Raw genomic sequence first — 27,124 nt, 5'->3', positions numbered from 1 at the left:
GTGGGGGAAACTGGTAGGTTTTCGCCTGTTTGGGGAGTTTATATATATATATTGCTCGCATAAAATCCCCGGGGGTTTTTGCTTTGTATGTCGGGGGCGGGAGATTCATGTGATTGGTTGTTGGCCGTGTTGCTTGAATAAAATCCCCAAGCTCCAGACACGCCCAGCTCCAAGCTATTTTTGAAGCTGTAGTGTGGACGCTCCGTGAGGTGTTATGTTAGTGAGAGTGGTTTTTATTTTACAGCAGCCTGTGACTGCCAATAATAGTTTAATTGTCTTGCTTACAATTGTAAGCAGTTATTAAGACGTATTTGTGAAAGGTTATTTGTATTATTTACAATATGTTCATAATCGAAACCGCTGCTTTCTGCTTACTGGTGAGTTAGCCTACTGACTGAGTGTTATGTACGTCAGTCTGGCAGTTGTATGGTCATTGCTATATGGTAATTGTTTTTGCACATTGTTAATGCTGGTCAATAAGGAATAAAACAAAATCCTCTGTTGTACCATATTGAATTATATCATTATTTTGCATCGTGTTGAATCGCATCGTATCGCCACGAATCGCATATTATTGAATCAAATCGTATCGAACTGTATGGCAATAGGGTGAATCGTATTGCATCACCCGGTGCTTCAAATGTATCGTATCGCTGGGCAACTTATCGAGATGCGCATCGCATCGGCCTCAGTGATGGAGATGCACATCCCTATCCCACACAGTTTATTGACCCACCTGCAATAATTTGAATGATGTTGTGAAGTAAAATTCATGAATTCCCACATTTATTTTGAGACCCGACCCGACTTCCCACATGTTACAAATTTGAAAATAAACTATCTATTGCATTTATACAACAGTAAACAAATGCAAAAGAAAGAGCGTAATTTCAGAAAATCAGGACTGTTGGAATGCACCATGGTCAATCATAGTATTTAGTATTTTGCGGTTGACACTATTTTATGTCTGAATTTGTTATTTACACCTGGATACTTTTTTTATACCCACTTTTTAGAGATGCCAAGATTGGTGGCTACCATGAAGACAGCACTGGACAACATTTCAGGGTCGTCCTCTTGTTCCAGTAGTGGCCACGGTGACTCCCAGCAAACTGGCCGCAATACTGGCAGTAATGACTTGGTATGACCTACATAGTAATGATACTCTATTGCTATTGTTCTATACAAAATTAATCACTGCGGATCAATGGAATTGTATTTTCACACCCTTGAAGCCAAGACGAGAGCTGCCCCACATAATATACAGAAGTGTACTCGAGTACTGTTTGAGTACACCTTGACTTGATTACGGGGGAAGGCTGTGGTAGAGCAGGTCAGCTACCAATCGGAAGGTCGGTGGTTCGATCCCCACCCCACCACCAGCAGCCATGCGCTGTTGTGTCCCTGAGCAAGACACCTAACCCCAAATTGCTCAGAATGCTGTGCATTGGTGTGTGGATGTGAGTGAATGTGTTACCTCTGATGGTTAGCTTCCGCCATCAGTGTATGAATGTAATATGTGGTGTAAAAGCGCTTTGAGTAGTCTGCTGAGCAGATAAAGCGCTCCACAAGTACAGTCAATTTACCATTACAAATATGTTTTGTTGCCATTAGAAATACACTTGCATGACTATTATATTATATCTCTAGTGTGTTTAAAATATTGCAAAGCATTCAAGTTCATTTGATGGTACAGGTACAATATTTGTAATTTAACTTGTTTTAATCCGCCTCTTTGTTTTTACAGATGTTCCTAGGCAACTCCTCCGTCCACGTCTCCACACGCCTCTTCCACAGATTAGGCAACAGAAGGATGTCTCTCTTTGCCCAGGAACTAGCAACGCTAATCTTTGGGAAAGAGACCCTGGCGAAGTCTACCCTTACTGGGAAGGGGAAAACCGCAAAGACCCTTGACCCGGAGAAAGTCAATGCCATTATAGGTACAGATATTCTGTATTAATGTTATCATTATGAATGGATTTCAATCTAATATATTGTCTATATTATCAAGTATTAAATCCCATGCTTCCTTCCTGTTTTGTAAGACACCGTGAGAGAAAAATGTCCGGGCACCGAGGTAAGTGCGATCCGGGCCCTGCTGCGGAAGAAATGAAACAACGAGAGATATACAAGCAACGTTACTCCTCACTGATGGTCACCATTTAGTTTATATAGACTTTGCAAGTTAGTAAGTCAGTTTAGCCATCATGTTTTGTTAATTGTTACATTTAGTATAAACACGTTTTTTGGTTTGTTGTTGTTTTTATGTCATTAAAATTGTGTTTCTCATAATTGAAGTGCAATTTGTCATGAAACAGAATAGCACACTTGGTGTGTACTTAAGTGGTATCCGGAAGTAGCTTAAAGTGTATGAAGTATTAGTGATGTATTGTAAGTATGCTTCTGTAACACATAACCCAGTACTTGCAGTGGTAACATTATTGTAAAATACACTTCTACTCTACATTATAGTATAATAACATTATACTTAAAATACATGGATTTATGGTGCTTAAATTGTGATGGAACCTTACTATAAATACATTTTTATTAACATAATAGCACAATTTAAAAGTATTAAATAGTCAGAAAGTGCATTTGAAGTTAATTGGAAATATAACAGGTGTGCTTGAATAAGTATGATAATAGTATGTTGAAAACACACTTATGAATTACTATGAATTGAGCTGAATGCCCTTTTAAGTATATTTCCAACACACTGGTGATATAATACAATTGTGCTTAAAGTGTGTTTCAAATGCACATAAATCATGATTTTAACTGGTGTACTTTAGTACACTTAAAGTTTACAAAAAGTTGTGCCAATTTAGCACACTATTTACACTTCAAGTATACTCAACTAATGATTAAGTAGTACTCCAGTACACTTTAGTATACTTGAATGTGACCAAAATAGCACATTTATCTAAAAGTATACTTGGTATATTCTTCTAAAAGTATAATTTATCATACTATTTTAAATACACAGCCTTCCTCAGGCACTGCACTGCCTGAGGAAGGCTGTATATTTGTTTGTCATTAACCTTTTTCGGACCACTTATTTGTTTATTTTGGTGACGATCCGACCTCCATGCTGCTCCTCTGGTTCAAACTGCATCCACCAAACAATATGATTTATCTCTACCTCCCCAAAATAACCAAAATCTGACACGGTATGAGATGTCTTTTTTAGCTGTTCTGTCGTCATTTCCTGCCATCTTCTTCATAAAGTCAGTCAAAATGAATGGGCGTTTCTTTGACTATGTATAGGCAAATATGGGCGTTAGGTGTAGCCCGCAAAAGCTGCACCGCATTTCGAGTCGATTGTGATTTATAAAGGGAAACCGGCGTAGGAAGTGCTGTACGCACTTTCCTCGCCGGTACGCAATAGCCGCGTTCACACTGCGGTACTTTTCCCACAAAGGTTCATGCGAACTTAGTTCATGCGAACTCTTTAGTTCGCATGAACTAAGTACAGATCGCGTTCACACCAGAAAAAGTCCCTGGGGGTGGATTAGGCAAATGAAGCCGCTGACGTCACTTCTTCTTCTTCTGCTTTGGGTTTACTGGCAGGCCGCAACCCACTTCACGGCGTATACTGCCGCCCAAAGTCCCCGGAGTTGGGGACTGGCTTCAGTAGAAGCTGCTGGGAGTCCCAGCAGCTTCTACTGAAGCCTTCCGAGTAAATCGCCAGAACGCCGACACCTCCTCATCTCCACCACTCCCATGTTTTATTTTGTGTTGCCATAAGTTAGTCTCTCTGCGTTTCTGCGCTGGGCTAATGCTAATAATGCTAATGCGAGGATAATAAAATGGCGGCTTCACAAAACTTTTTGGGAGTTTTACGGGGCGTGGTTTGCAATTCGCCCAGCCAATCAGGAATATAGCTCTTTTCTCAAAAAAGAGCCGCTCGAAAGTCCCTGCTTTCTAGCAGGGACTTTCGAGGGGGTAAAAAGGTTTGCATGAACTACTTTTAGTACCGGCTCTTTTTGGTGTGAACGCGATCATGAACTAAGTTCGCATGAACCTTTGTGGGAAAAGTACCGCAGTGTGAACGCGGCTATTGTTTGGTGAATCGAACATTTCTGTACCTATTTTTTGGATTTCTACTATGTAAGCAACCTTCCCACGTGAATCCTACGCACAGCGTTATAAATGAGGCCCCTGAACAGTGAAAACCGGGATTCATCCGTGAAGAGAACACCTCTCCAACGTGCCAGATGCCATCGAATGTGAGCATTTGCCCACTCAAGTCGGTTACGACGACGACGAACCGGAGTCAGGTCGAGACCCCGGTGAGGACGACGAGCATGCAGATGAGCTTCCCTGAGACGGTTTCTGACAGTTTGTGCAGAAATTCTTTGGTTATGCAAACCGATTGTTGCAGCAGCTGTCCGAGTGGCTGGTCTCAGACGATCTTGGAGGTGAACATGCTGGATGTGGAGGTCCTGGGCTGGTGTGGTTACACGTGGTCTGCGGTTGTGAGTCCGGTTAGATGTACTGCCAAATTCTCTGAAACGCCTTTGGAGACGGTTTATGGTAGAGAAATGAACATTCAATTCACGGGCAACAGCTCTGGTGGACATTCCTGCTGTCAGCATGCCAATTGCACGCTCCCTCAAAACTTGCGACATCTGTGGCATTGTGCTGTGTGATAAAACTGAACATTTTTAGAGTGGCCTTTTATTGTGGCCAGCCTAAGGCACACCTGTGCAATAATCATGCTGTCTAATCAGCATCTTGATATGCCACACCTGTGAGGTGGGATGGATTATCTCGGTAAAGGAGAAGTGCTCACTATCACAGATTTTTTCAGATTTGTGAACAATATTTCAGAGAAATGGTTATTTTGTGTATAGAAAATGTTTTAGATCTTTGAGTTCATCTCATGAAAAATGGGAGCAAAAACAAAAGTGTTGCATTTATATTTTTGTTCAGTGTATGCTTACATGTGTTTGCTGCAGTCATGAATTACAGTACTGGAAGAGAGATTATATGAACAATCTACTACACCAAGATTAATGTTGTGCTGTGAATCTTCATCTGCCAAACTGTTACTGGCAAACATTTCCATGATGGAAAAAAATCTGAGCAAACGTATATCAGTGCTGACGGTTTAATAAGTTTCACTCAATTTGTTCTCTCTTAGCCAAAAACAGTCTTGGGTGTTTTTATAATTTTGAAAGTAATGCAGATATTACAGGCATGCGGAGGAAAATGAAAAAATATCCTCAACTTGCTGGAATAAAACACTGTGATAATAAACAAAGAGCACAGTTAATAAAGAGTTTGAAGGCTAGAGGAAAGCTTTTGAGAGATGAAAAATAATTAACCGACAAAACAGACTCAGTTTCTGGTAAAAACACAGAAAAGTAGAGACGATGTGTTGAAACTGGATTGTTGACAAGCTCAGGGGTGAGAGTCCTGGGTCTCATCCAGATCAATAGTGGCTGGAATGTGCCTGCGGGACCTCCATGGCCTCAGAGAGGAGCTGCGCCTCCAGACCAAATAAGGACAGGAGCAGAAAGACCCATCAACCAGAGCGAGAGGAGGCAAGCCAGGCTGAAAGCTGCCCAGGGATGAGAAGCCATGAGGGGGGGGGGGGGCTGGTTAACATCCTCGCTCTGATTACAAGTGTCCATGTAGGTACTTGCACACTGTCAGACAAAACTGGATTTGTTCAGGACAATTGAAGCTTTGGTAATAAAAAGTCAAAAGATTGTTTTCTGTTTTTAAGAAAGAGAAGTAGTCTGAGAGAAACTAAGAAAAAGTGCTTAACAGATATTGGAAAACTGGCGAGCAAGTGCTGCTAGAACAGTCTGGGAGCCAGTTTCCAAAATCCGACCAATGACTTCACTCCTGGGGTGGGGTCTGTCCATTCTCCTCCCCTTGCACCCACCCACATGGGTCAAAATCTCCATCACTTTGATATTCCTTCCCTCTTTAACTTTGTATCCTGCAGTGTGCTGTTGTTATCTAACAGCAGGGAGACATTAAAGGGTCATGCCACTCAATGTCGTGCTGGACGGTCCAGCCCCCTGGGGGTTTCGCCTGTCCGGAGGAAAGGACTTCAACCAGCCCCTGACCATCTCCAGGGTGAGTGACGCATAGGATGTCTTTATTATAACAACAGAAGAAGAAAAAATAAGGTTTTAAAAAGTTTGGTTGATCATTTCAAAAGTCTACTGTTAGGTTTTTAATGTAGTCAACTAAATGCATAAATTATCATATCATTCAATGTGCTTTAATCCATTGGTCCAGTCTAGAGGGGTCAGTGTTGTGTTTGATTCAATGTTTTCAGGAGGGTTTGTTCGACAAAGTGTCTGGAATAGTTTGGGGCTTGCACCTGTGCCACAGTAAATGCAACAGGCTTAGATTCAAATAGCAGCTTACATTATACTCTGACATATGCACACGCACACACACACGCACACTTTCAAGCTGGAGAATTTGGGAGAGTGTGTGCTAATACATTCTGACCAAACAAATATAACATAAATGAATAATCCTCCAGATATAGAATCCACTTCATATGTTTTTGAAAGAAAACTTGATTTCCTCCGCAGGAAGGAAATCAAGTTTTCACAGAATAACGCACTTATCAGTGTTTGAAAAAGGAGAGCTCAGTCTCACTGTAAAGGCATCAATACTATATGTCTAGTATAACACTGCAGCTGTTCAAATGCTAGTAAACAACGTCACCACGCAGCATCACACAGCTTGTCATTATTGTAGACTGACAGCGCAGGCAGGGTTTGGAGATGACGTGTTAAACTAAACATAACCATTATTCACTGGAACCAAAAATGACAAACCCAATGATTTATGAGACATAATGCTTGAATGAACACAAACTGTTTTGCCGTTCTTGGCTGCTATTTCAGAATGGGGAATTATAGAATTCATCTTCATCTTTTAATGAAAATGATGATTTCCTGAAGCTAGTATGGTATTTCCTGTTTATAAAAAGTTCTAACAAACAACTGAATCACATGAACAAATGGACGTCTACTGAGTTAACGACATTAATTCTCCATTTGTTTGCGTGAGTTGGATGACAAGATCATTATCACTCTCATGTACGTACTGTGAACACGTAGCTGGGGCTAGCAGATGGTTAGCCTAGCTTAGCAAACAGACTGAAAGCAAGACGAGAAGACTAGCCTGGTTGTGCTAATGTAACAAAATCCCTTCTCTAGCACCTCTAGAGCTCACTTAATTACACTAACTAACTAAAGTGAAGACGATAGAGGGAGTTAATAAAGAATAAGGAAAAAGAGTCAGCACAAAGATATAACATACTGAGTATAACAGTGTTGTCTTAATCAGTGGATTGTGTGCTTTATGTCCCACAGGATCAGATGTGAGGAGACCCTGTAATCCCCTCTCTCCGGGTTATGTGCGTCTATATTTAGGGGAAGACCTCAGAACCACTGACTATAAGCAAAGTTAGGTCACTCAACCACTGGCTCTGTCCAATAACCCCACACACCTGTTGTGTTAGCGGACATTGTGGTGAGAGAAGGGATGGATGGGAAACGAGAGAGGGAGGATTCTGGGAAGTTTAACACAAAGGTCAATGTGTTAAGATGTACTCGTTAGGGGGAAGTTTAGAAAAGAAAGTGAATATATACCCCTTGAAAACATCTTACTATGTATGTTTACCATCTATAAGAACATTTTGTCAATTGTGTTTTTTTTAATTGTGCTACAGTAAACTCTCAGCCTTTATTTAACACAAGCGTCTCACTTCACTGCCATTTTTGGTCAGGAACAGCTTCCTCTTTATGACCCGTCTGTGTTCCCAGCTGGTCAGGGAAAGTAAACACGAGTGATGATAATCATGTTTTTTCTTCAGCAGACAGCAGCCTTAAAGGGGCATGATGCCAAATGTATACATCAAGATCAGTTTACTTGATCTTAATGTCCTGGGAAGTACTTCTGAGCCTGTGGAAACTTGTCTTCTGTGGCTCTTGAGGAACATTTTCATGTCGTCAGGGTTTTTAGCTTGAGCTTAGAAACAGTAATACTGCTTTAAAAACATTTCCCAGTTAGGTAAACAGTATTTTCAAATTGAGTTGCGTTATGGGAGCCACGATGAACATTGTTGGAGCTTGACATGGACTCAGTGTTATCAGTCTGTTGCAAGTTTCCTAACTTTAATCTCTTTACTAACTATTTTAGTTTGCCACTTAGGAGGAGCGCAACAAGCTGTTCTTAGCAAATTGTTGTCTATCAACACACCCATTAAATATGGAGAACCATTAGCATTCATTGATGTCCCTCGTGGCAGTCAACAAATGTGAGTCCAATCTTCTTTTAGCTGTTTGAGTTTCCAGCAACTCCTGAGGGAAATATTTGTCTCTGGCAGCTGAATGCTAAAAAATATTCACCAGCTAGTTGCTAAACTTGTCTGGCTGAGAGTCGGGTGACAATTCTTTGTTGGTTTGTCACTAAGAGGGTCCTCTTTAAAATGTACACTTAGTCATTTGATCTGTTGTTGGTAAGTGTAGCTTCAGGTATAATAGGATTAACTAACATTGGATTCAGCCGGATTGGATTCCCCAGTGCTGTACTTGTTGGAAAGCTTTATCTTTCCTTTTGATTCCTTGCTTACATATATTTTTTTACATTGTGTATAGTATGTACATAAATATATTACACAAAACTATTAATAAGATTAAGTATTCAACGAATGAAGTTCCAGGGAGAAACATAGCAATTGAGTGTTTGGCTTTATCTTGTTCCCTTGTTCAGTTTTGGGGATGTTCATACAAGAGGGAAGAATACACAGTAGATAAAAGGATGTCATGAAAAAAGAGCCAGAATGGAAAAAGAAAATGGTGGCTGTAACTTAGACAAAGACAAATGTTTGATATGAAAACTGAGCTGCACGGACATGAAAGAATCCAATAAAAAGCATAGTTGTGCACAGGTTCATGTATCAGACCTCAAAGCAGTAAAACATACAGTCGGACAGCAGCACTGCAACAAATGCTGCACTCTAAATTACGGCTCCCTCTTTGGCAGCATGAGACATCCCCTCAGCGCTTTCATCCACAGTTATTTATAGGCGGATGACCTAATTCAAGTTTCAATATAACGTCCCAGCGAGTTTCCTATGCCCAGTAATGCAATATGGATGAACATAGGTCATGGCCCGTGTAGTGTACAAGTGGGAATGCTCGGCTGGGTTTGAATATCCTTAGATATTTTTTCCGTGACCCTGATGCCTCTCCGGGAGATCTTATTCATCTTGATCACTTCCTGGCCAGCAGAATACATATTCCATCTGGGTGCTGTCACTTGTTGGGAAGCAGCGCAGCGTTTACTTTATCTCCTTGACAAGGGACGGGCAGTTTACATGCATGCATACCAACCAGGGCAATCTGCAGCTCAGAGATTAGTTAGTGCATGTGGTGAAGAATATAGAGATTTAGGTCATGGATGGTATGAATCGTCTCTGTTATGAGTTGAATAGTTTGGCTAGTATTTAGGATAGGTGAAACTCTGAAAGAAGGAAAATAAAATAATTTAAAGCTGTGATCCCAGCTGGGGAACAAGAAGAAGGGGCCTTGCAGTTGCGTTGTGTATTGAGAGATGAAGTGCTAGTGATGGAGAACAGACCTACACTTTTCACCAGGCTGCCTCACCTGGACTGCTGGAATAGGATTTAGAGTGAAATACCTTTTGGTTTTCTGGCTGACCGAGTAAAAACACATTGCTGTGGGATTTATTATCATTTTGACAAGTTATAAGAACTCTTTATTTTATTCATTTGTATACCTGCAGTACAGAACCATTTATACATTGACAAAGAAAAAACGGAAAGGGAGAGTAATTACATTTGTTTAAACCACTCTGTCATGCAATTTAAGTGCATAGTCTACATTGTTCTATGTCAAATTAAATAGTGACCAAAGGACAGCTAAACACATGTTCAGGTATGTTCTGGTAACTAACAGAAGTTTCACAAAACCTGAATATATGCTGCAAAGTTACAGCAATGTTTGTGTTTGGAGTAACCCAGCAACATCTCAGCCTCAATGGGAATACCAAGACACCTTATTGCTATTTGTAATTATTAAAATCGTAAGATATAAACCTTATGAGATTTTTTGTTAATTAAAAAAATGCATGCCAGTTTCAAACAAACAGGCAATCACTTATAATGTCTTTCGATAAGGTGGAGGCATGGGTCGTACATATAGCCTAAACAAAGATGAATTAAAACATATATATATATATATACACAAATATATAGTATAAAGCATACAGTTTGAAAAACTAAACTATTTATTTATTTTCCTTTACTAATATAATTAATCAGGGTTTTGCTCTATTTCTGACCCTTTATTTCTCACAACCCCATCAATTACAGATGTCAGGTGTATTTTAGCAAGGCTTTTATGTTTGTGGTTGAAACTCTAATTTCACTATTTCTAAAATGTTTGTGCATTAATGTTTGGGTTTAAGAGTGGATTTACTTTTGAAGTTATTACACTGATCAAGAGAACGGGATCCTCTGTTCTCTTCATTCTTCTTTAATTGAAATCATCGGTTCCCCTGCTTTCTCAATGTCCAACTTATTTAGTTAGCAAAAGAATCAAAACAAAGTGTCTTTATTCCTGTTTTTATTCCTTCTTCTCCACACTTCCAGATCACTCCCGGCAGTAAGGCGGCCATAGCCAACTTGTGCGCCGGTGATGTCATCTCGGCCATCGAGGGAGTCCCGGCCGCAGACATGCTGCACTGTGAGGCGCAGAACAAGATCAAAGAGTCCTCCCATCAGCTCAGTCTCACTGTTGAAAGGTTATACGCAGAGACGAAATGCATGCTCATAAACAGATGGCGGACACATTACAGGCAACACCTGCCCTGTATAATGAAATGTAATACATTAGCCGTGCCATAATTTCTGCATTTGTGAAGCTGATATTATTACATTTAGCATCAGACAGCTGTTGATTGAACCCTAAATTAAGTTTTAAGGCTGCTGTGGTAGTTTTGTATTGGATTACATATAATACTGCTGTCGTTTTTACTGTGGCCAGTTTGTACATATTCATAATATACCACTGATACTGGATAGCACTGGTTCCCAACCCTTTTGACATGTATCCCGTTAAAACGAAGTAGTTTCTATTTGCACTAGTCTACGGTTCATTTTTTTACCATGTTTTACCTATTTTGATGTATATACGTAGTTTTCTGTTTTGATCGTGCGTGTGCGTGCCTGATATTCATATTACGGTGTACAGTTAGTGAAGAAATGTGCATTCTCCACTGATGAACAGGAAATGAACAAGATGTGTGCCGATGTCGGTCATACTGCTGTTATAGAAAACTTGTGTTTTGGTTTCTTGAGCTTTTCCTACACCATCTGAATTTAGTCTCCAGGTGTGATCGCATTACTTTTATTTTATAGGTAACTTTATAGGGGCTATAGTTGCCAACAGAACATTTTAAAAAACAGGTGAATTTGGTATGGCACTCAAACACCACTTCAAAATGTAAAAATAAGTCCACCTGTCTGACACGAGAAGGCCGACCTGTAAGCAGATGTTTAAACCACAGTTCTGATGTTTTATTATTGGTAGGGATTATAGACGACTCACACACTCAAAAAAGACTCTTTCAACAGTCAGTTCATCGATCATGTTAGGGTCACTTTCTGACCAGGGTTTGTTTTAAACTTCCAGGAATGAATCAAGACTGTGGTCACCACGTGTTGTGGAGGACGGTCAAGCTCATCCATATAAAATGAACTTGGAAGCGGAGAAACAGGTTTGAAAGATAGTTTAAAAAGGATTTAACAAGATGATATTGGCCATTTCACTTCACATCATTACCTCCTTATTGACTTGATTGTAACCTTGCACTTTATTCCTCCATACAGGAATTTAAACCTATTGGCGTGGCTCACAACCGGAAAGCTCAGCCGTTTGTGGCGGCAGCGAACATCGATGACACGCATCAGGTGGTCAGCTCAGCCTACAACACCCCCATCGGCCTCTACTCCTCAGGCAACATCGCGGATGCCATGGAGGGTCAGATCCGTGGCCTGGCTATACCAAAGCCTACAAGGTGATCATTTTAGACTTGCCCTAACTCTAAGACTTACTAACAAACCATCATTTGTCATCATCCTAGCTTCTTGCATTGCTCACATGTAAAATATTTGTAGTTTAGCATGATACAGTAGTTGACATTTGGGCTTCAAGCAAATATTAATTTGTTATAATTGATTTGTTCCCATTCATCGATTTGGCATTTTTTATTAATAAAGGAATAACTAATAACTTCACCTTATTAAAAATAATTTGGGACAAAATGGTGCTCCTCCTCCTTCTGCACCTAATGGCATAGGCCTATGCAAGATTCAATTGCGCTCCAATCAATATGTCAAAGTAGACGGCAATGATCAAATATTAATTAAGATCACTGTAACAACAGCATTAACTAAAGGTTAGCTTTGATGACAAAATGTGAGCCAAGTTAAAAATATTTTATCAACTAACTGATTGTTTTTCTAATCGTCAACAAAAAGGACTCGTTGGAATTTGAGATCTTGTATTTTGATTGGACCTTCGTAAAAAAGGATAACAGTAATAAACAAATAACTTATACTCTGGCACATTTTTTTATCCCAACCAACGTTGATGATCTAAACACAGCAGGGTCAATTTCCATCCATCTTGTTGTCTGGTATGTAATGATCATTACAGCCTCCCGGGGATACTGATACTTTTCGGACTATAAAGCGCACCTGCATATAAGCCGCAGCAGCTAAATTGTCCGTCTGTCTTGCTCTCGTTCTGTCTCGGTTCCACTTTTACTTTGGCGCACTACCTTGCGGCTTTCACACCAGCGCTTTTCAGTTTCTAGCTCCGAGCGGGAGCTTTTCTGCTTCAGCTCCGGTTTCCCTTTTCAGCTCCCGCTCTGTGCACACCGCCCACTGGCGCCCCAGAGCTGCCCTTGCTGCGTCATGACGTCACCGTTTACATCGCTGATTTGCCATCCAACGGCAGCTCACAACAACAACAACAACTGCGTCGGGTCGATGATCGTGTTGCTTTTAATCACACGAAGCCAGAATAAATTGAATAACGACTTCTCCAACCTTATACTTTTCTCCAGAGTGCCGTGGTTCATTGTTTATTAATGTGTTTCTGCAGCATTTACCGACCGCTGCAGTGCTGCTCTTCCACATGAGTTTATTCTCCCGTTAGCTCCCGGTTAGCTCACACTGCAGCGGCCGCTCTAAAGTATTCACTGTCCGACTCACACAAGCAGCTGATGCATATCCCCAGTTCCCCTTAGCCTAAGTGAATGTGTGTCAGTCTGAATTGACGCTGTTTGGTATCACAACGCTGTTATGAAAGTTTCTCTGGTATAAAACGGGTGATGTTAGCATAGCAACCGAAGCTAAACTGACTACTTGCATCCGATAGCTACAATAATACAAAACAACACGTCTGCCTCTCTCCACAATGATCGATAACAGCGAACGGATGGTCAAAGTAAGGCACAAATAAACAGAATCACACGAAGCCTGGTTTGTGTTGCCTGACTTTATAAAGTGTGTTTATAGGCACTACTGCTTGTAGTCAGGCATAACAGTCGACCCATGGGAGGTGGGTTTAGTTTCCTGCACGCCTCGACGTAAGAGAGACGTAAGCGACGTCACCTCTTAGCTCCAAAGCTCTTGCCTCTGGACCGACAATTTTTTGGAGCTGGAAATGAAGCGGATTCCGGAGCTAAGAGCCGGCGCAGCTCCAGTGTGAACTGGAAAACCCGGCGCTTTTCAGGCTCTAGCTCCGAGCCGGAGCTGAAAAGGCGCTGGTGTGAAAGGGGCACCAGTCTCACTCTTTTCCGGCCTCCAGCTTTTTCTGCTGGAGCTTAAGGTGGCGGGCGCGGACTGGCCATAGAGCCCATAGCGTTAAAGGTGGTTAATTTTACCTGTAAAATCCATAGATTTAGGAGGTTCCCTAGTGGCCGTTCGCTGTACAAAAAAAATGGGGGGAAAAGTCGCGGTTTATAGTCCGAAAAGTACGGTGTTTTGCTGTTGTAACATTTACTAAAGTCTGCTTTCCCTTTACAATACTCTCCTGAATCACCCAGTCACTCCGTTTGTTTGACGATATCAGTGGAGAGGTTTAATTCAGCCACAGATGTGCTACAGTAGCCTACGTTAGCCTTCCCCTCATGTGGATTTCATTAGGCTACCTGATGTATGGTGTGTCACACTGAGGATAAATGACTGCAGCCTACAGGAATGAATCCGTCCATGGAGTAACCACAAACTCTGAATAAGTCATTAATCACATCAAACCTAAGTCATGTCAGCGTATGGAACATAGACCGGCCCTTCATCACTTCTGGGCTACTTTACATGGAAAAGTAGAGATGTATTTCCTTGTAATGTATCTTAACAACTACTATCAGCCGACTAGAGAGAATGATTATGGAGAGATTATATAACAGTATGAAAAAGAGCATGTTGTCCATTCAGCATGCTGAAGCTAAAATCTTCATTTTTACTCAATGTGTTCCAGATCATGAGTTCTCTTTCTCGTCTCACATTTAGCACCTTACTCATTGTTCTCCTTTTAAGGTTGACTCATGTTGCAGCTCTGTAATCAACAGCTGGTTCCTCTCACCAGGTCTCCCTCTACACAAGTGTATAAAACCTCAGAGCAATGCGTTATTTCTACCATGTATAAATCACATCAGCTTAGGGTGGTCCGGAGAAATAAATGTTGTACTTTACAAAAGTAATTTGGCCTCCTAGAGTCCTATAGAAAAAAGCAGCGCTGTGTAATACAGTATCAGTGTTGGCATGGAATTAAATACATTTACTAAAGTACATGAGTATTTCAAATGTGTGCAACGTAATACTACTCTCAGAGGAGTAAAGCTTTCTGAGTAGAGTAAAAAGTTGTACATTTACTCTAATTACTAGTTATTTTATTATATTTAAGGTCAGTTTTTTTCAGGAATAATTACATTTATAGAGACAGTTCTTATAAGACAGCGATGCAAACATATGATTATCTTATACAAGAGGATGCATTGCTGTAACTTAAATTAACCTACAGTATATACAAGATTTAGATACACATCAATGCTGCACTATTATTGAGCCGGAAACAATACTTGGAAAGAAATACTTACTTTTACTCAACCAAGGTTTTAAGTGCAGGGCTTTTATGCATTGTGGAGTATTTAGTGTGATATTAGTATATTTTCTTAATTAAAGGATCTGAATAGTTTTTCCTGTGCATTGGTGTCAATATCCTGGTGTGTGTGTGTGTGTGTGTGTGTGTGTGTGTGTGTGTGTGTGTGTGTGTGTGTGTGTGTGTGTGTGTGTGTGTGTGTGTGTGTGTGTGTGTGTGTGTGTGTGTGTGTGTGTGTGTGTGTGTGTGTGTGTGTGTGTGTGTGTGTGGTGTGTGTGTGTGTGTGTGTGTGTGTGTGTGTGTGTGTGTGTGTGTGTGTGTGTGTGTGTGTGTGTGTGTGTGTGTGTGTGTGTGTGTGTGTGTGTGTGTGTGTGTGTGTGTGTGTGTGTGTGTGTGTGTGTGTGTGTGTGTGTGTTGCTCAGCCCCAGGACTTTAACCAGTATCGAGGATTCTGATGTGTACCAGATGTTGCAGAAAGACCAGGAGGAGCCCCAGGAGCCTCGGCAGTCCGGCTCCTTCAAAGCCCTGCAGGACTTTGTAGACAGTGATGGTGAGCTCTGCTTCTCTACAACACGATTACCTCCATAACACACAGGAATTAAAAGATTACTGGTACAGAGACATATTTCTTTGTTCAATAAATGCCGAACAGATGCAATGCCAAACTGTAAAACACATATGTATTACATTATTATTTTAAAATCAGCTTTGAAATATGAGTAATGGTGTTTTTTTTTCTGTGATCTTCTCTAACTGATTTTAAGTTAGTAATGTTTGATTAATTTATTTGTTGTTATTGTAATACTAACTTTGGTCACAAGAGGCTGAAGTGCTCCACTACCTTGGGTTCTGAATAGGACTAAGAGCATTCAAGTTATGTAACGTTACTTTCATCTAACACGACACATCTCTACACACACCAGATTTTTCAAATGTACCTTTCAGGGCTTACGTACTGTTGAATAATTGGTACTAATGCAATCATGTATTCATTTGATATTTTTTGTTTGTTTTAGAAATACAATTGTTTCCATATTGAACAAACAACCCTTCAACCAACTCCTACGTTAAAGCTGAACAATTACTCCAGTCAATTCTAATCATTGGTCTACAATAAACACATGTAGATACATTAGTTTATTTTCTAACATATAGCCCCTTTATGAATCACTGGTCTCATAACATACACAACATGTATAATGCCACCTATGTGTTCCCCTTACATCATTAACCCTCTCTCTAGTGTTTTGTTTGTATTATGTGCTACGGTATTGTATGTAAGTGTAGGGTTGTTTCTCTCTCTCTCTCTCTTGTGGACAGGCACTCGTCCCATTGTGACCAGGACAGTGAAAGCCCCCTCAACCAAACCCACTACACCCACAGGAAACCTGCAGAAACTGCCCGTCTGCGACAAGTGTGGGAATGGGATTGTGTGAGTAAAAATAGAAAAAACTCATCTGTGATTCACATTCAGACGCTCCATGAATCATTACAAAGGGTGGAGAAAAGTACAGAAAACAATGCAGTCCGCAACAACAACACCATTAACTGTAGCTTCTATAGAAAAGTATTTCGCATTTGTCTGAACATAATAAGATAAGCATTACTGTGTGAGCACTATGAATGCACAGAAAACAAACCTGTATATCTGAGACAGAAAAACCTACATCACATGTCATTATACAATATACTGTATTTATGTTTTACTGTGTTATTAAGTTTGTATTTAAACAGTTTGAAGGGGTTAGTATGTTTGACTAATACATGGTCAGTTACCCTATGTTTATTTTCTTGAGACTATTAGGGTGTTTTACATCAGTTTATTTTAATGCTAAATAAAACGGTTGAAATTAAGAGCTTCAGAAAACTGTATTTTAATAGACGGTTTAGTCTCTCTTCATCGGTGTGTTCTTCTTTACCCCTTTAACACCACTATGTGTTGAATTGAAGGCATTGTTTAAATTGTTGTGTTATTTAGGTTTATTATTAGATTTAGGTTTATTTCAGTTAAAAAACAATGAGACTATTGCTTTTTAAATTGGTTTATTTGTTGCTTTCATGTCACTCATGTCATTGACCCCCAGTTGGGATCCATTAGGGAGGGTTTCTTTTTATAGCATGCAATATATTTACTTCACGTTTACTACTACAGAGAACACAAACACTATTCCTTGCTTTTGACATATCCATTTCTGTCTTTTATGCGAAGCGGGACAGTGGTGAAGGCACGGGACAAATATCGTCACCCTTGCTGCTTTGTGTGCTCCGACTGTGACGTCAACCTCAAACAGAAGGGCTATTTCTTCGTGGAGGGGGAGCTGTACTGTGAGACTCACGCTCGCTCCAGGATGAGACCACCAGAGGGACACGACCTCATCACAACCTTCCCCTCTGCATAGAAGAAACCCCTGTAAAGACAGGCACTCCTGTGTCCTGCATCTGTCCTTTGTGTTTATCTGCACTTGCTATCTGATTTTGTCTGTGTGCAATAATATTTCATACAGTATACATTACGTTCACTTTACTTTCTGACGTAATAGTATTATGTTTTTTTCTGTGTCGGAATGTTTCACTGGTGATGGTTGAACAGCCTGGTTGTTTAATGCTCAGTAGCAGTGACTACAGACACACGTTGATTTCTTTCTAATAAAGATTTCCACTCATACTGACTCAGATCTGTAGTCTTTGGATGAAAAGCACCACCTGTAGGAACTATAGCATTTCTGAAAAGTTAAGCCAAAGCCATTGTTTCTAATGGCCAACAGGGGTGCAAAAAGAAGTCAGATCCATTAGATCATATTGAAGTCTATGAATAAAATGCAACAACTAATCTTAACAATATAAAGCATAGTTACTGTTAGTTTAGCTTGTTAACATGCTTGCTTATTAGCACTAAAATCAATCTAAAGGTCATGGGATGACTATGAGTACACTGTGTCCTCTCACAGTGTAGACTTTACACTGAATAAGAAGTGGATGTAGTCCCGGTGACGTCACCAATTGGTTTGTAGACTATGGGTCTGAAGGTTATCGGTTTTCGAGTGTTGCAATGTTGTTGTTTTAAAGAGAACAGAAAACAAACTGTGTTAGAGTTACAGGGACACTTGAGTAGGCTACACGGAGCCAATGTTGATGTCAGCTGTTAACATTTTTCTTTTAGAATCACTTGAAATTAAAAATTAACTTAAGGCGAACACAGCTGCTGTCTATGTAACTATTGATGTTTTTTAAAACATTTGAGGTCTGCGGGGGAAGAGTTGAATCATATTTTGGATAAAAGATTATGTTTTTGATAGTGCTTTCAAACACAAAAGACACAGTCTAATCAACACAAAAAGCTAAGTCAGTTACCTTCAGCAGATATGATTTAAAACCACACATGGGGAATGCCTTTATGTGGTTGGTTTAGAGTTGAACTGTTTTTGAGGACGCTGAGGGAGTGTACCATTTTTGATTGACATCCCTGACCCTAAATATGTTTAGGTGGTGACCTCATGTTTATTCAAGCAGAGCTGTGTGCATTCTCAGGTATAATTTGCCATAACAACTGAAAACACCTTTGTGGGTGTGCAGTACTTTAATGCCTCAACTCCAACCGGTTAGTGCTAGATCGTATACCTCCTGGGTTTTAGGCGGCGGAAGTGACGTAATCGTGGATGAGAAGCGAAAAGTCAGAAACTTTTGCAGCAACTGACAGCACATCTGATAGTAAAAGTAGACACATTTAATTTAATTTTGTATGGGCTTTTCGTGCAGGAATCCGGAGGACAGTGAACCGGAGTGAGAGGGAGCACACTCATAAAAAATCTCCACCCTTTTTTTAAATAAACCTCCGTGTGTGTGTCACTGTAATCCGAAATCACACGTGTTAAATCCCATCTGTGCTTTTCTTCTTGTGAGATGTCATTTTTTTTTGTATTATTAACCCTTGTGTTATGTTCACATTTTGCACCCTTTGGTAATGTTCGGGTCAAATTGACCCGGGACATATTTCAGGGTTTAAAAAAAATACAGAACTAAATTCAACATGCACAATTCCTTATATATATTGTCTTTAACTCATTCCCCAACAATATAAATGAAATATGATTAGTTTTTGAAAGTACTCTTTGCTAGATCAAATTTAACTATGGAAGTGTCCATCGTTTTTTGTGATAAAAATGTAATTTATGTTAAAAAAAAAATACACTAATAAAAACTAGGTTTACATTTTGCTCATGCTTTTCTAGGACACATGTAAATGAAACATGTTTTCATTAATGTTTATTATTTTTAATCTATCATATAACAATCAAAGCCCTGAAGGAAATAAAGCAATTTAGCAGCAATTGGAACACAATAACCACACATCCAAAAGTATTTGGCTGTGAAATATAGAGAGAATGAAACATCCATATAAATTACATAGAACAGATATAAACACAAAGCAAATAAAAACAATTAACAGTCACTATTCATAAAATACAGTATATCCGAAAAATATATTGATGAAGTGACGCTGCAGAACATCATGTGAGTCAATGGGCAAGTCCGTTTAGGAAACACATGTACAGAACTTCTTCGTGTGTATAGCACAGATGTACTTGTTGCAGTTGCTGCATGTAGTCTGTGTCTTGGAGTCCTTTGAGGGTCCACAGACCTCACAGCTGGCTGTGGGGGTCTTCCAGAAGCTGACTGTGGGGGTCTTCTTGCGGCTGGCTGTGGGGGTCTTCCAGAAGCTGACTGTGAGGGTCTTCCAGCAGCTGGCTATGAGTCAAGTTCATCTTCCAATTTGCTGTCAAATTCTGAGTTTACCTCCACATTATCCTCATCTTCAGAAATGTCTTCCTGTTCCACTTCACCGTGTTCTTCTAATGCATTCCACTCACTCTCATCCATTATTAGCTCCAAGGCTCTGAGCAGAATATCTTTTGGCCATTTTGCTGGTATAATTGTAGTTCTGCACTATACTGTTACTACACTGAGGTTATGTCTCTGTTTAGTCCCTCCTCCGGCATGCAGGTGCGAGGGGGGACAGTGCGAGAAAATGTAAAATGTTTATACATTTCTGGAAGATCTAAAATGTTTATAATGTTCTAGGATAGTTTTGTGTACACACTACAAAGGGTAAAGATCAAGGGAAAACAGGATCAAACAGCTTCTCTATGCATACATGTGTGTGTGTGTGTGTGTGTGTGTGTGTGTGTGTGTGTGTGTGTGTGTGTGTGTGTGTGTGTGTGTGTGTGGTGTGTGTGTGTGTGTGTGTGTGTGTGTGTGTGTGTGTGTGTGTGTGTGTGTGTGTGTGTGTGTGTTGAGTTTGTGTGTTTCTGTGTGTTTTTCTCTGTCTGTCTGTCCTGGTATTGTATCCGGGTCAGATTGACCCGAACCTCTGATGAAGGACATAAATGCGGGTGGGCATTTTTTCATAAGTGGAAAAAAATAAAAACAATTCCACATGTCCTTCACAATAAATAAGCCCCGGCCATTGAGTTTCAGGTTGAACGAAAATATCCTTATATTTTTTTTTATTCATTGGAAATGGAAATCGGGTCAATTTGACCCGAACACCACACAAGGGTTAAATATTAGTAATAGCCTGCTGTCCTCCAAAGTTATGAATTCTCAAAATATTATATTTATGATATTTTTGTGGAAAAATTATGTATTCATGTTTTTTAACGATAAAATTGTTACTCTTAGAAACACAATTAATGACCTCTTGCCTTTGACCAGTATAGTGTTATCAACAGCTCCCGGAAACGTAAGTTCTAATATTACACTAGATAGTAAACTAGAATGCTTTTCAGCCATAAACCTTGAACAATTACATTCAATGATTCTCTCTTCTAAACCATCAACGTGCATGTTAGACCCAATTCCAACTAAGCTGTTGAAGGACGTTTTTCCATTAATTAGCACTTCTTTATTAAATATTATGAATATGTCTTTATTATCAGGCTATGTTCCACAATCATTCAAAGTAGCAGTGATAAAACCGCTTCTTAAAAAGCACAACCTCGATCCAGAGATTTTAGCCAACTATAGACCTATTTCTAATCTTCCGTTCCTCTCAAAGATTCTTGAGAAAGCGGTCGCAAAACAGTTGTGTGATTACTTAAAAAACAATGATTTATTTGAAGATTTTCAGTCTGGCTTTAGAACACATCATAGCACAGAGACAGCTCTGGTTAAAGTCACAAATGACATTCTAATAGCCTCAGACAAGGTACTTGTCTCTATTCTTGTTTTGCTCGATCTCAGTGCTGCATTTGATACTATCGACCATGACATCTTATTGCAAAGACTAGAGCACTTAGTTGGCATACAGGGAACTGCTTTAGGCTGGTTTAGGTCCTATCTATCTGAACGCTCTCAGTTTGTACGTGTCAACGATGAATCTTCCACGCAAACCAAAGTTAGCCATGGAGTGCCACAGGGCTCAGTGCTCGGACCTATTTTGTTCACATTATATATGCTTCCATTAGGCAATATTATAAGGAATCATTCTGTAAACTTTCATTGTTATGCGGATGATACTCAACTATATTTATCAATCAAGCCTGATGAAATTAATCATCTAAATAAAATTCAAGACTGCCTTAAGGACTTAAAAACGTGGATGACCTTAAACTTTTTGATGTTAAACACGACCAAAACTGAAGTTATTGTACTTGGCCCGAAGAATCTACGAAACAAATTATCTAAAGATATACTAACTATGGATGGCATTAATTTGGCCTCCAGTGAGACTGTAAGGAATCTTGGTGTTATATTTGATCAGGATTTATCCTTTAACGCCCACATAAAATCAATTTTAAGGACCGCCTACTTCCATCTACGTAACATTGCAAAAATCAGGCATATCTTGCCTCAAAACGATGCAGAGAAACTAGTCCATGCATTTGTTACTTCTAGACTGGATTATTGTAACTCTTTATTATCAGGGAGTACCAAGAAGTCAGTCAAGTCGCTTCAGCTGATTCAAAATGCTGCAGCTCGTGTACTAACCAGAGTTAGGAAAAGGGACCACATTACTCCTGTTCTGGCTGCCTTACACTGGCTCCCTATAGAACACAGGATAGAATTTAAAATGATTCTTCTCGCCTACAAAGCCCTTAATGGGAAGGCGCCATCTTACCTTAAAGAACTCATTATACCCTACTGTCCTACTAGGGCATTGCGTTCCAAGAATGCAGGGTTGTTGGTTGTTCCTAGAATCTCTAAAAGTACAATGGGAGCCAGAGCCTTTTCTTATCAAGCTCCACATTTGTGGAATCAGCTTCCAGTTTGTGTTCGGGCGGCAGACACCCTATCCGTTTTTAAGAGTGCGCTTAAGACCTTCCTTTTTGATAAAGCTTATAGTTAGGGCTGATTAGATTCAGCCCCTAGTTTTGCTGATATAGGCTTAGTTTGTCGGGGGACATCTTACTTCTTCCTTCTCTCTGTCTGTACCTGTGTACTCTCATGTTCCGATTAACCCAGCTTCCCCACATTTCTTTCTTTTTGGTATCTATATACGCCGGGATCCGGAGTCATGGATGATCCTGCGGTCCTGTGTCCTGGATCGCGAGCGCTGGATCTTGAGTCGTGGCTGTGGTCCTGGATCATCGGTCCTGGATGGATATCCTCATGGATTCATCTTCCTATTATACACACATGCATTTCCAAACATTTGGACTACCTATGTTGCAAATGTATTATCTTTTCAATTTACACACGGCATCTATTGCACGTCTGTCCGTCCTGGGAGAGGGATCCCTCCTCTGTTGCTCTCCCTGAGGTTTCTCCCATTTTTCCCTTTAAACTGGGTTTTCTTCGGAAGTTTTTCCTTTTACGATGTGAGGGTCTAAGGACAGAGGGTGTCGTATTGTCATACTGATATTCTGTACACACTGTGAAGACCACTGAGACAAATGTAACATTTGTGATATTGGGTTATATAAATAAACATTGATTGATTGATTCATGCTCGTCTCTTGTCCTGGGTGGCAGGTTACGTCACTTCCGCCTAAAACCCAGGAGGTATACGATCTAGCACTAACCAACTCCAACCTGGCATGTCAACGTATTATTGAGTTGATCTCCACCAGGTGTGTCTTTCTTGCTCCCAGACTCCCCTACAGTCAAAATGGAGGTGAAGATAATGAAAACTGGGATTTATTGTGCGAAACTAAAGTAGATCATGACATTTCTGGAATGGAATTGTTTTGCAGATGCTCCATTTCAAAATGAGACCAACGTTTTTACGCCACGACAAAGACAGAAGGTGGCCTTCAACAGACTACAAAACGTAAGGCTTGCTTCTACTCGGGTCGATTGAATGGAAATGTCCACTGAAGCAGTTGTTGATACATTTTGGCCCCTATCAATGATGGTATAAAATAGTCACGGAAATGTTCCTTAATTGTGAATCATTACAAAATAGTGTATGCTAGAGTATGCAAGACACACACACACAGGAATCATTCCCTGTGACAGGCTTTCTCCAGGATGTCTTTCAGGATGGGAACTGCTGCATTTGTTACTGTACAGTTTGTAAAAAAAAAATTGCATTCAGTGGCACAACAAATCAGACATAGAGTAATTTAACCTGGCTTATTGGTATCAGTCCAGAAGAAAACCTATTCAAAATACATTTGTAGTTTCCTTTAACAAAATCCAGCCCTTTATTACTACTACTACTTCGGAAATGCAACGATATAAACAGAGAGGAAGCACATCTGGAAACATCTGGTGTTTGTAATTAATCTGTGAACCCTGTTCTTCATCATCATAATCTTTTCCGGTTTTTTTTATAAGGAAATATTAGTTCCGGCCAGCAGCCACCCTGGCCAGCAGCCATCCTGATAGATTTGAGCATTGCTGTGAGGCAAAATGGCAGATGATGATGTCCCAAAGGTCCTTAAGAAATGTCAGGGAACTTTTTAGAAACAAGAAACAGACAAAAAAGGAATATAAGGTGATGTTATACAGCTCCACATTAGCAACAACAGTGGAGATATAGATTCCTACATTCCTTCTATGTTTGCCTTGCTTCAACAGCGTAAACTCAAACGTGAATTTCGCAGTGAAATGTTTTGTTCATTCTTGAATTACATTTTGGCTTGATTACCTTTTAAGAGAAGATATTTCATTGAAGTGAGGAAGGAAGTTGAGATTCATTTGTCATTTGTGAGAATATTGCTGCATCTGCTACAGACAGTTACACTAGGTAGTGTTTATGCTGAAGCACACCAAGCCGATGATTTCTCCAATTACAGTGCTGGACTGTAGGATATACAAATACAAGTTTATTGTTTAATAATATTGTTAAGGCTAAACAGCATATTCATTTGGCTTATTCAGTTTCCTGCTCATACTGTGTGTTGAGAGATGTGGCTCCTGCTGGGGTAAGACCATGTTGAGACAGCGGGGGGAGCTCAAGTATCATTATTATTTAGCTCTTAACGCAGTCAACAAGTACCAAGGATATAGTATGTCTAACTGTTTCTGCTCCTGAGCACACTATAGGGCTGCACATAATGATTGTTTTAGTTATAGATTAAGTCATTTCAGTGAGTTTTATTTTATAAAATATATCACAAATTACCTTTGAAATAGTATTTTTTGAAAGGTCTCTCTTGTGCGCCTAACACAAAGAGGATTATCCTCTTTTCTTTTTCTCTATCTTTGGTTTCCTGGTTCATGCAATGTATCTTTGATTCTCAACAGCTAAATGATATAACACAGATGGCTTTTTCCATTAAGTAAGTGGTGACAAACCCACTGCTGTGTACTACCTGCTTCACCAGTCTGATGTAGTGGTAAAGAGTTTAAGTTAAAGATACTGTAGAGGTATTTGGTTTGTTGCTGGAGCCAAACCACAGCTGCAACACAACCAAAAAATTGTCCTAACATTATTCAGGTTTTAAAAAATCTACTTGAAATGAATTGTAATGTGTAGATAGGTAACTGTTGCTACATGTTATCTTTTATCATTCTTATTTTCAAAAATACATCTTTATAGTGACTTATTTGATCTGTCCATCAATCCAAAAACATACATGTTACACAGTCACACAGTTACAATGATTTAATACATAAACTGTAAACATGTGCATCTTCTAACTACCTACATTTTCCAGATGTATGTACCCTTATAGATATTATGCATTACCAACAGTCCTAACAATAACAGTAGCAACCATTAACCAATGTGCTTTAAGTGAGCCTTCTCTGATGAATATGCTGTCTCACTAGCTCTCTTCTTCACCAGCTCCACTTCATTATTTAACAATAGAAATCCACTTCATGTACAACATCAATACTCTGGCCACTGACCGAAGGCCATTAATCAAATAAAAATACATATGGATGGGAGCCAAGGCATGACAGACATGAATAGTGGCTTAAGTGCTTTCTCTTTTGAAAGCCACAAGACAAGATCATCAGCTAACGAGGATGAATTGAATTTGTTTTAAAGCTATTGTTCATTTAACTTGATTAATTGTCTTCCTCCTGAGCGTCCATGTTGTGACGGCAGCAGCTGCTCAATAACAGCAGATGGTCAAATAAACAATTATTGATTACGTGCTGAATACACCATGAACAGCTGACTAAAAATGGACATGCAGAGCTAATACCTCGGTCCCTGGGCTCCTCACGTACGCACAAAGTAAATCAGTAAAGACCTGGTCAACAGGAAGGGCTCTTCAAAAGCTGAGCACCGGTGTAATTACTACCTAAGCAAATAGTGGTAATTACGATGCTTGCTGCAAACAATGACAAGTTGGGGATGGAGAAGGAACTCCCCTCTTCTCTCTAATGAGAACACCTATTTCAGTTTCCTGCACAACCCATAATGCAAACCTCTGGATTCCTTTGCGACTGTAGCTCAGACCCCATAACAAAGACCCCGATAAACAGCGAGGCTGAAACAAAGTCAAACGTAGATTATTAGCGAAACAAAATGAGCTTCACATGATCCTTTCTCCATTTCACATGTGCCCACAAATTCACATGTATTAGATATGTATTTGTCCATTTATTTGTCAGTAAATCAATTGCAGTATACTGTAATTTATCACCAAACACTTCTGAACATTGCTTGACTGCTTACAATATATTATCATAATTCTGTCAAACTAGGCTGACACAATGGGACATAATGGCATTTCCATATAGCTCTATGTATGACTGAATACAATATGTTGATCTTCTTACTCCTGGGCTTAATCATTGAAATTAGGGATTTGATGTATCTTTTTTAGATAAATGCAGTTTTTTCAGATTGTGAACAGTTGAACATTTTACTTACATGGCATCCCATTAGGCAATCAGGTTTATTCAGCATTGTATACAAGTAAATATTTCAATGTATCTACAAAAGCTCCATTCATACTCAGTTTTCCAGCAAGTTGTTTTTTAAAGCAGCAACAAAGTGAGTATGAAAACATAGAACTGCATTCTTGTTGTTATGTATACATCCCAAAAACTAAAATCTAGATATGTTTTCTAATAAAATGTATACTACCTGTTGTCAGTAAGTTAAATGATACCACTGGTGGCAACAATATCATGATGACATATTCAAGTACTTTAGGGCAGCTGAACTACTTATCACATTTTCTACTGAGCATGACCTTATGTAGAGATGTACGCTGATGACGACACACGAAGGAAATATACTGAGGTTTTATAATTTTTGTGAAAGTTAATATTGTAGGTTGCAGTTGATAGGTCCTGGTTCAAGCTTCAAGGGTCCCAATATAAATGGACTCTCTTAATCATTTAACAAAACTGGATATATTTTTTATAATTAAACCTATATTCTTAAGTTTCATTTAATATATTTAACCTTTCAATACAAATTCTCAAGCTTCATTCAAAATTCTCAAGTTTTATTTTCACATTTCCAGCAATGATTGTCAATGAAATAATAATAATATAATAATAATAATCCTTATATTTATTATAGCACTTTATCA

General features: G+C 39.5%; 1 protein-coding gene across 1 annotated transcript; it reads left to right on the top strand.

Annotated features, from left to right (window-relative positions):
* The first annotated feature begins 5,933 nt into the window (after nt 1–5,933).
* On the top strand, nt 5,934–17,842 carry pdlim3b (PDZ and LIM domain 3b). The gene is made up of 7 exons (XM_034085357.2): nt 5,934–6,096; nt 10,661–10,812; nt 11,703–11,787; nt 11,900–12,087; nt 15,602–15,729; nt 16,500–16,611; nt 17,389–17,842. The coding sequence occupies exons 1-7, from the start codon at nt 6,004–6,006 to the stop codon at nt 17,576–17,578; spliced, it is 948 nt and encodes a 315-aa protein (XP_033941248.1). The 5' UTR covers nt 5,934–6,003; the 3' UTR covers nt 17,579–17,842.
* Nucleotides 17,843–27,124: the final 9,282 nt, after the last annotated feature.

This window comes from Pseudochaenichthys georgianus, chromosome 1, assembly GCF_902827115.2.
Source record: "Pseudochaenichthys georgianus chromosome 1, fPseGeo1.2, whole genome shotgun sequence".
NCBI lineage: Eukaryota > Metazoa > Chordata > Actinopteri > Perciformes > Channichthyidae > Pseudochaenichthys > Pseudochaenichthys georgianus.
Note: the sequence above shows the minus strand (reverse complement) of the source record. Positions and strands in the feature narration are given on the sequence as shown.

What these genes read in the sequence shown, in the direction of transcription:
- pdlim3b (XM_034085357.2), top strand. Translation starts at nt 6,004, where the DNA reads ATGCCACTCAATGTCGTGCTGGACGGTCCAGCCCCCTGGGGGTTTCGC. An exon ending in CTCAGTCTCACTGTTGAAAG is followed by an intron (nt 10,813 to 11,702) that starts GTTATACGCAGA and finishes TTAAACTTCCAG; the next exon opens with GAATGAATCAAGACTGTGGT. An exon ending in GCTATACCAAAGCCTACAAG is followed by an intron (nt 12,088 to 15,601) that starts GTGATCATTTTA and finishes TGTGTTGCTCAG; the next exon opens with CCCCAGGACTTTAACCAGTA.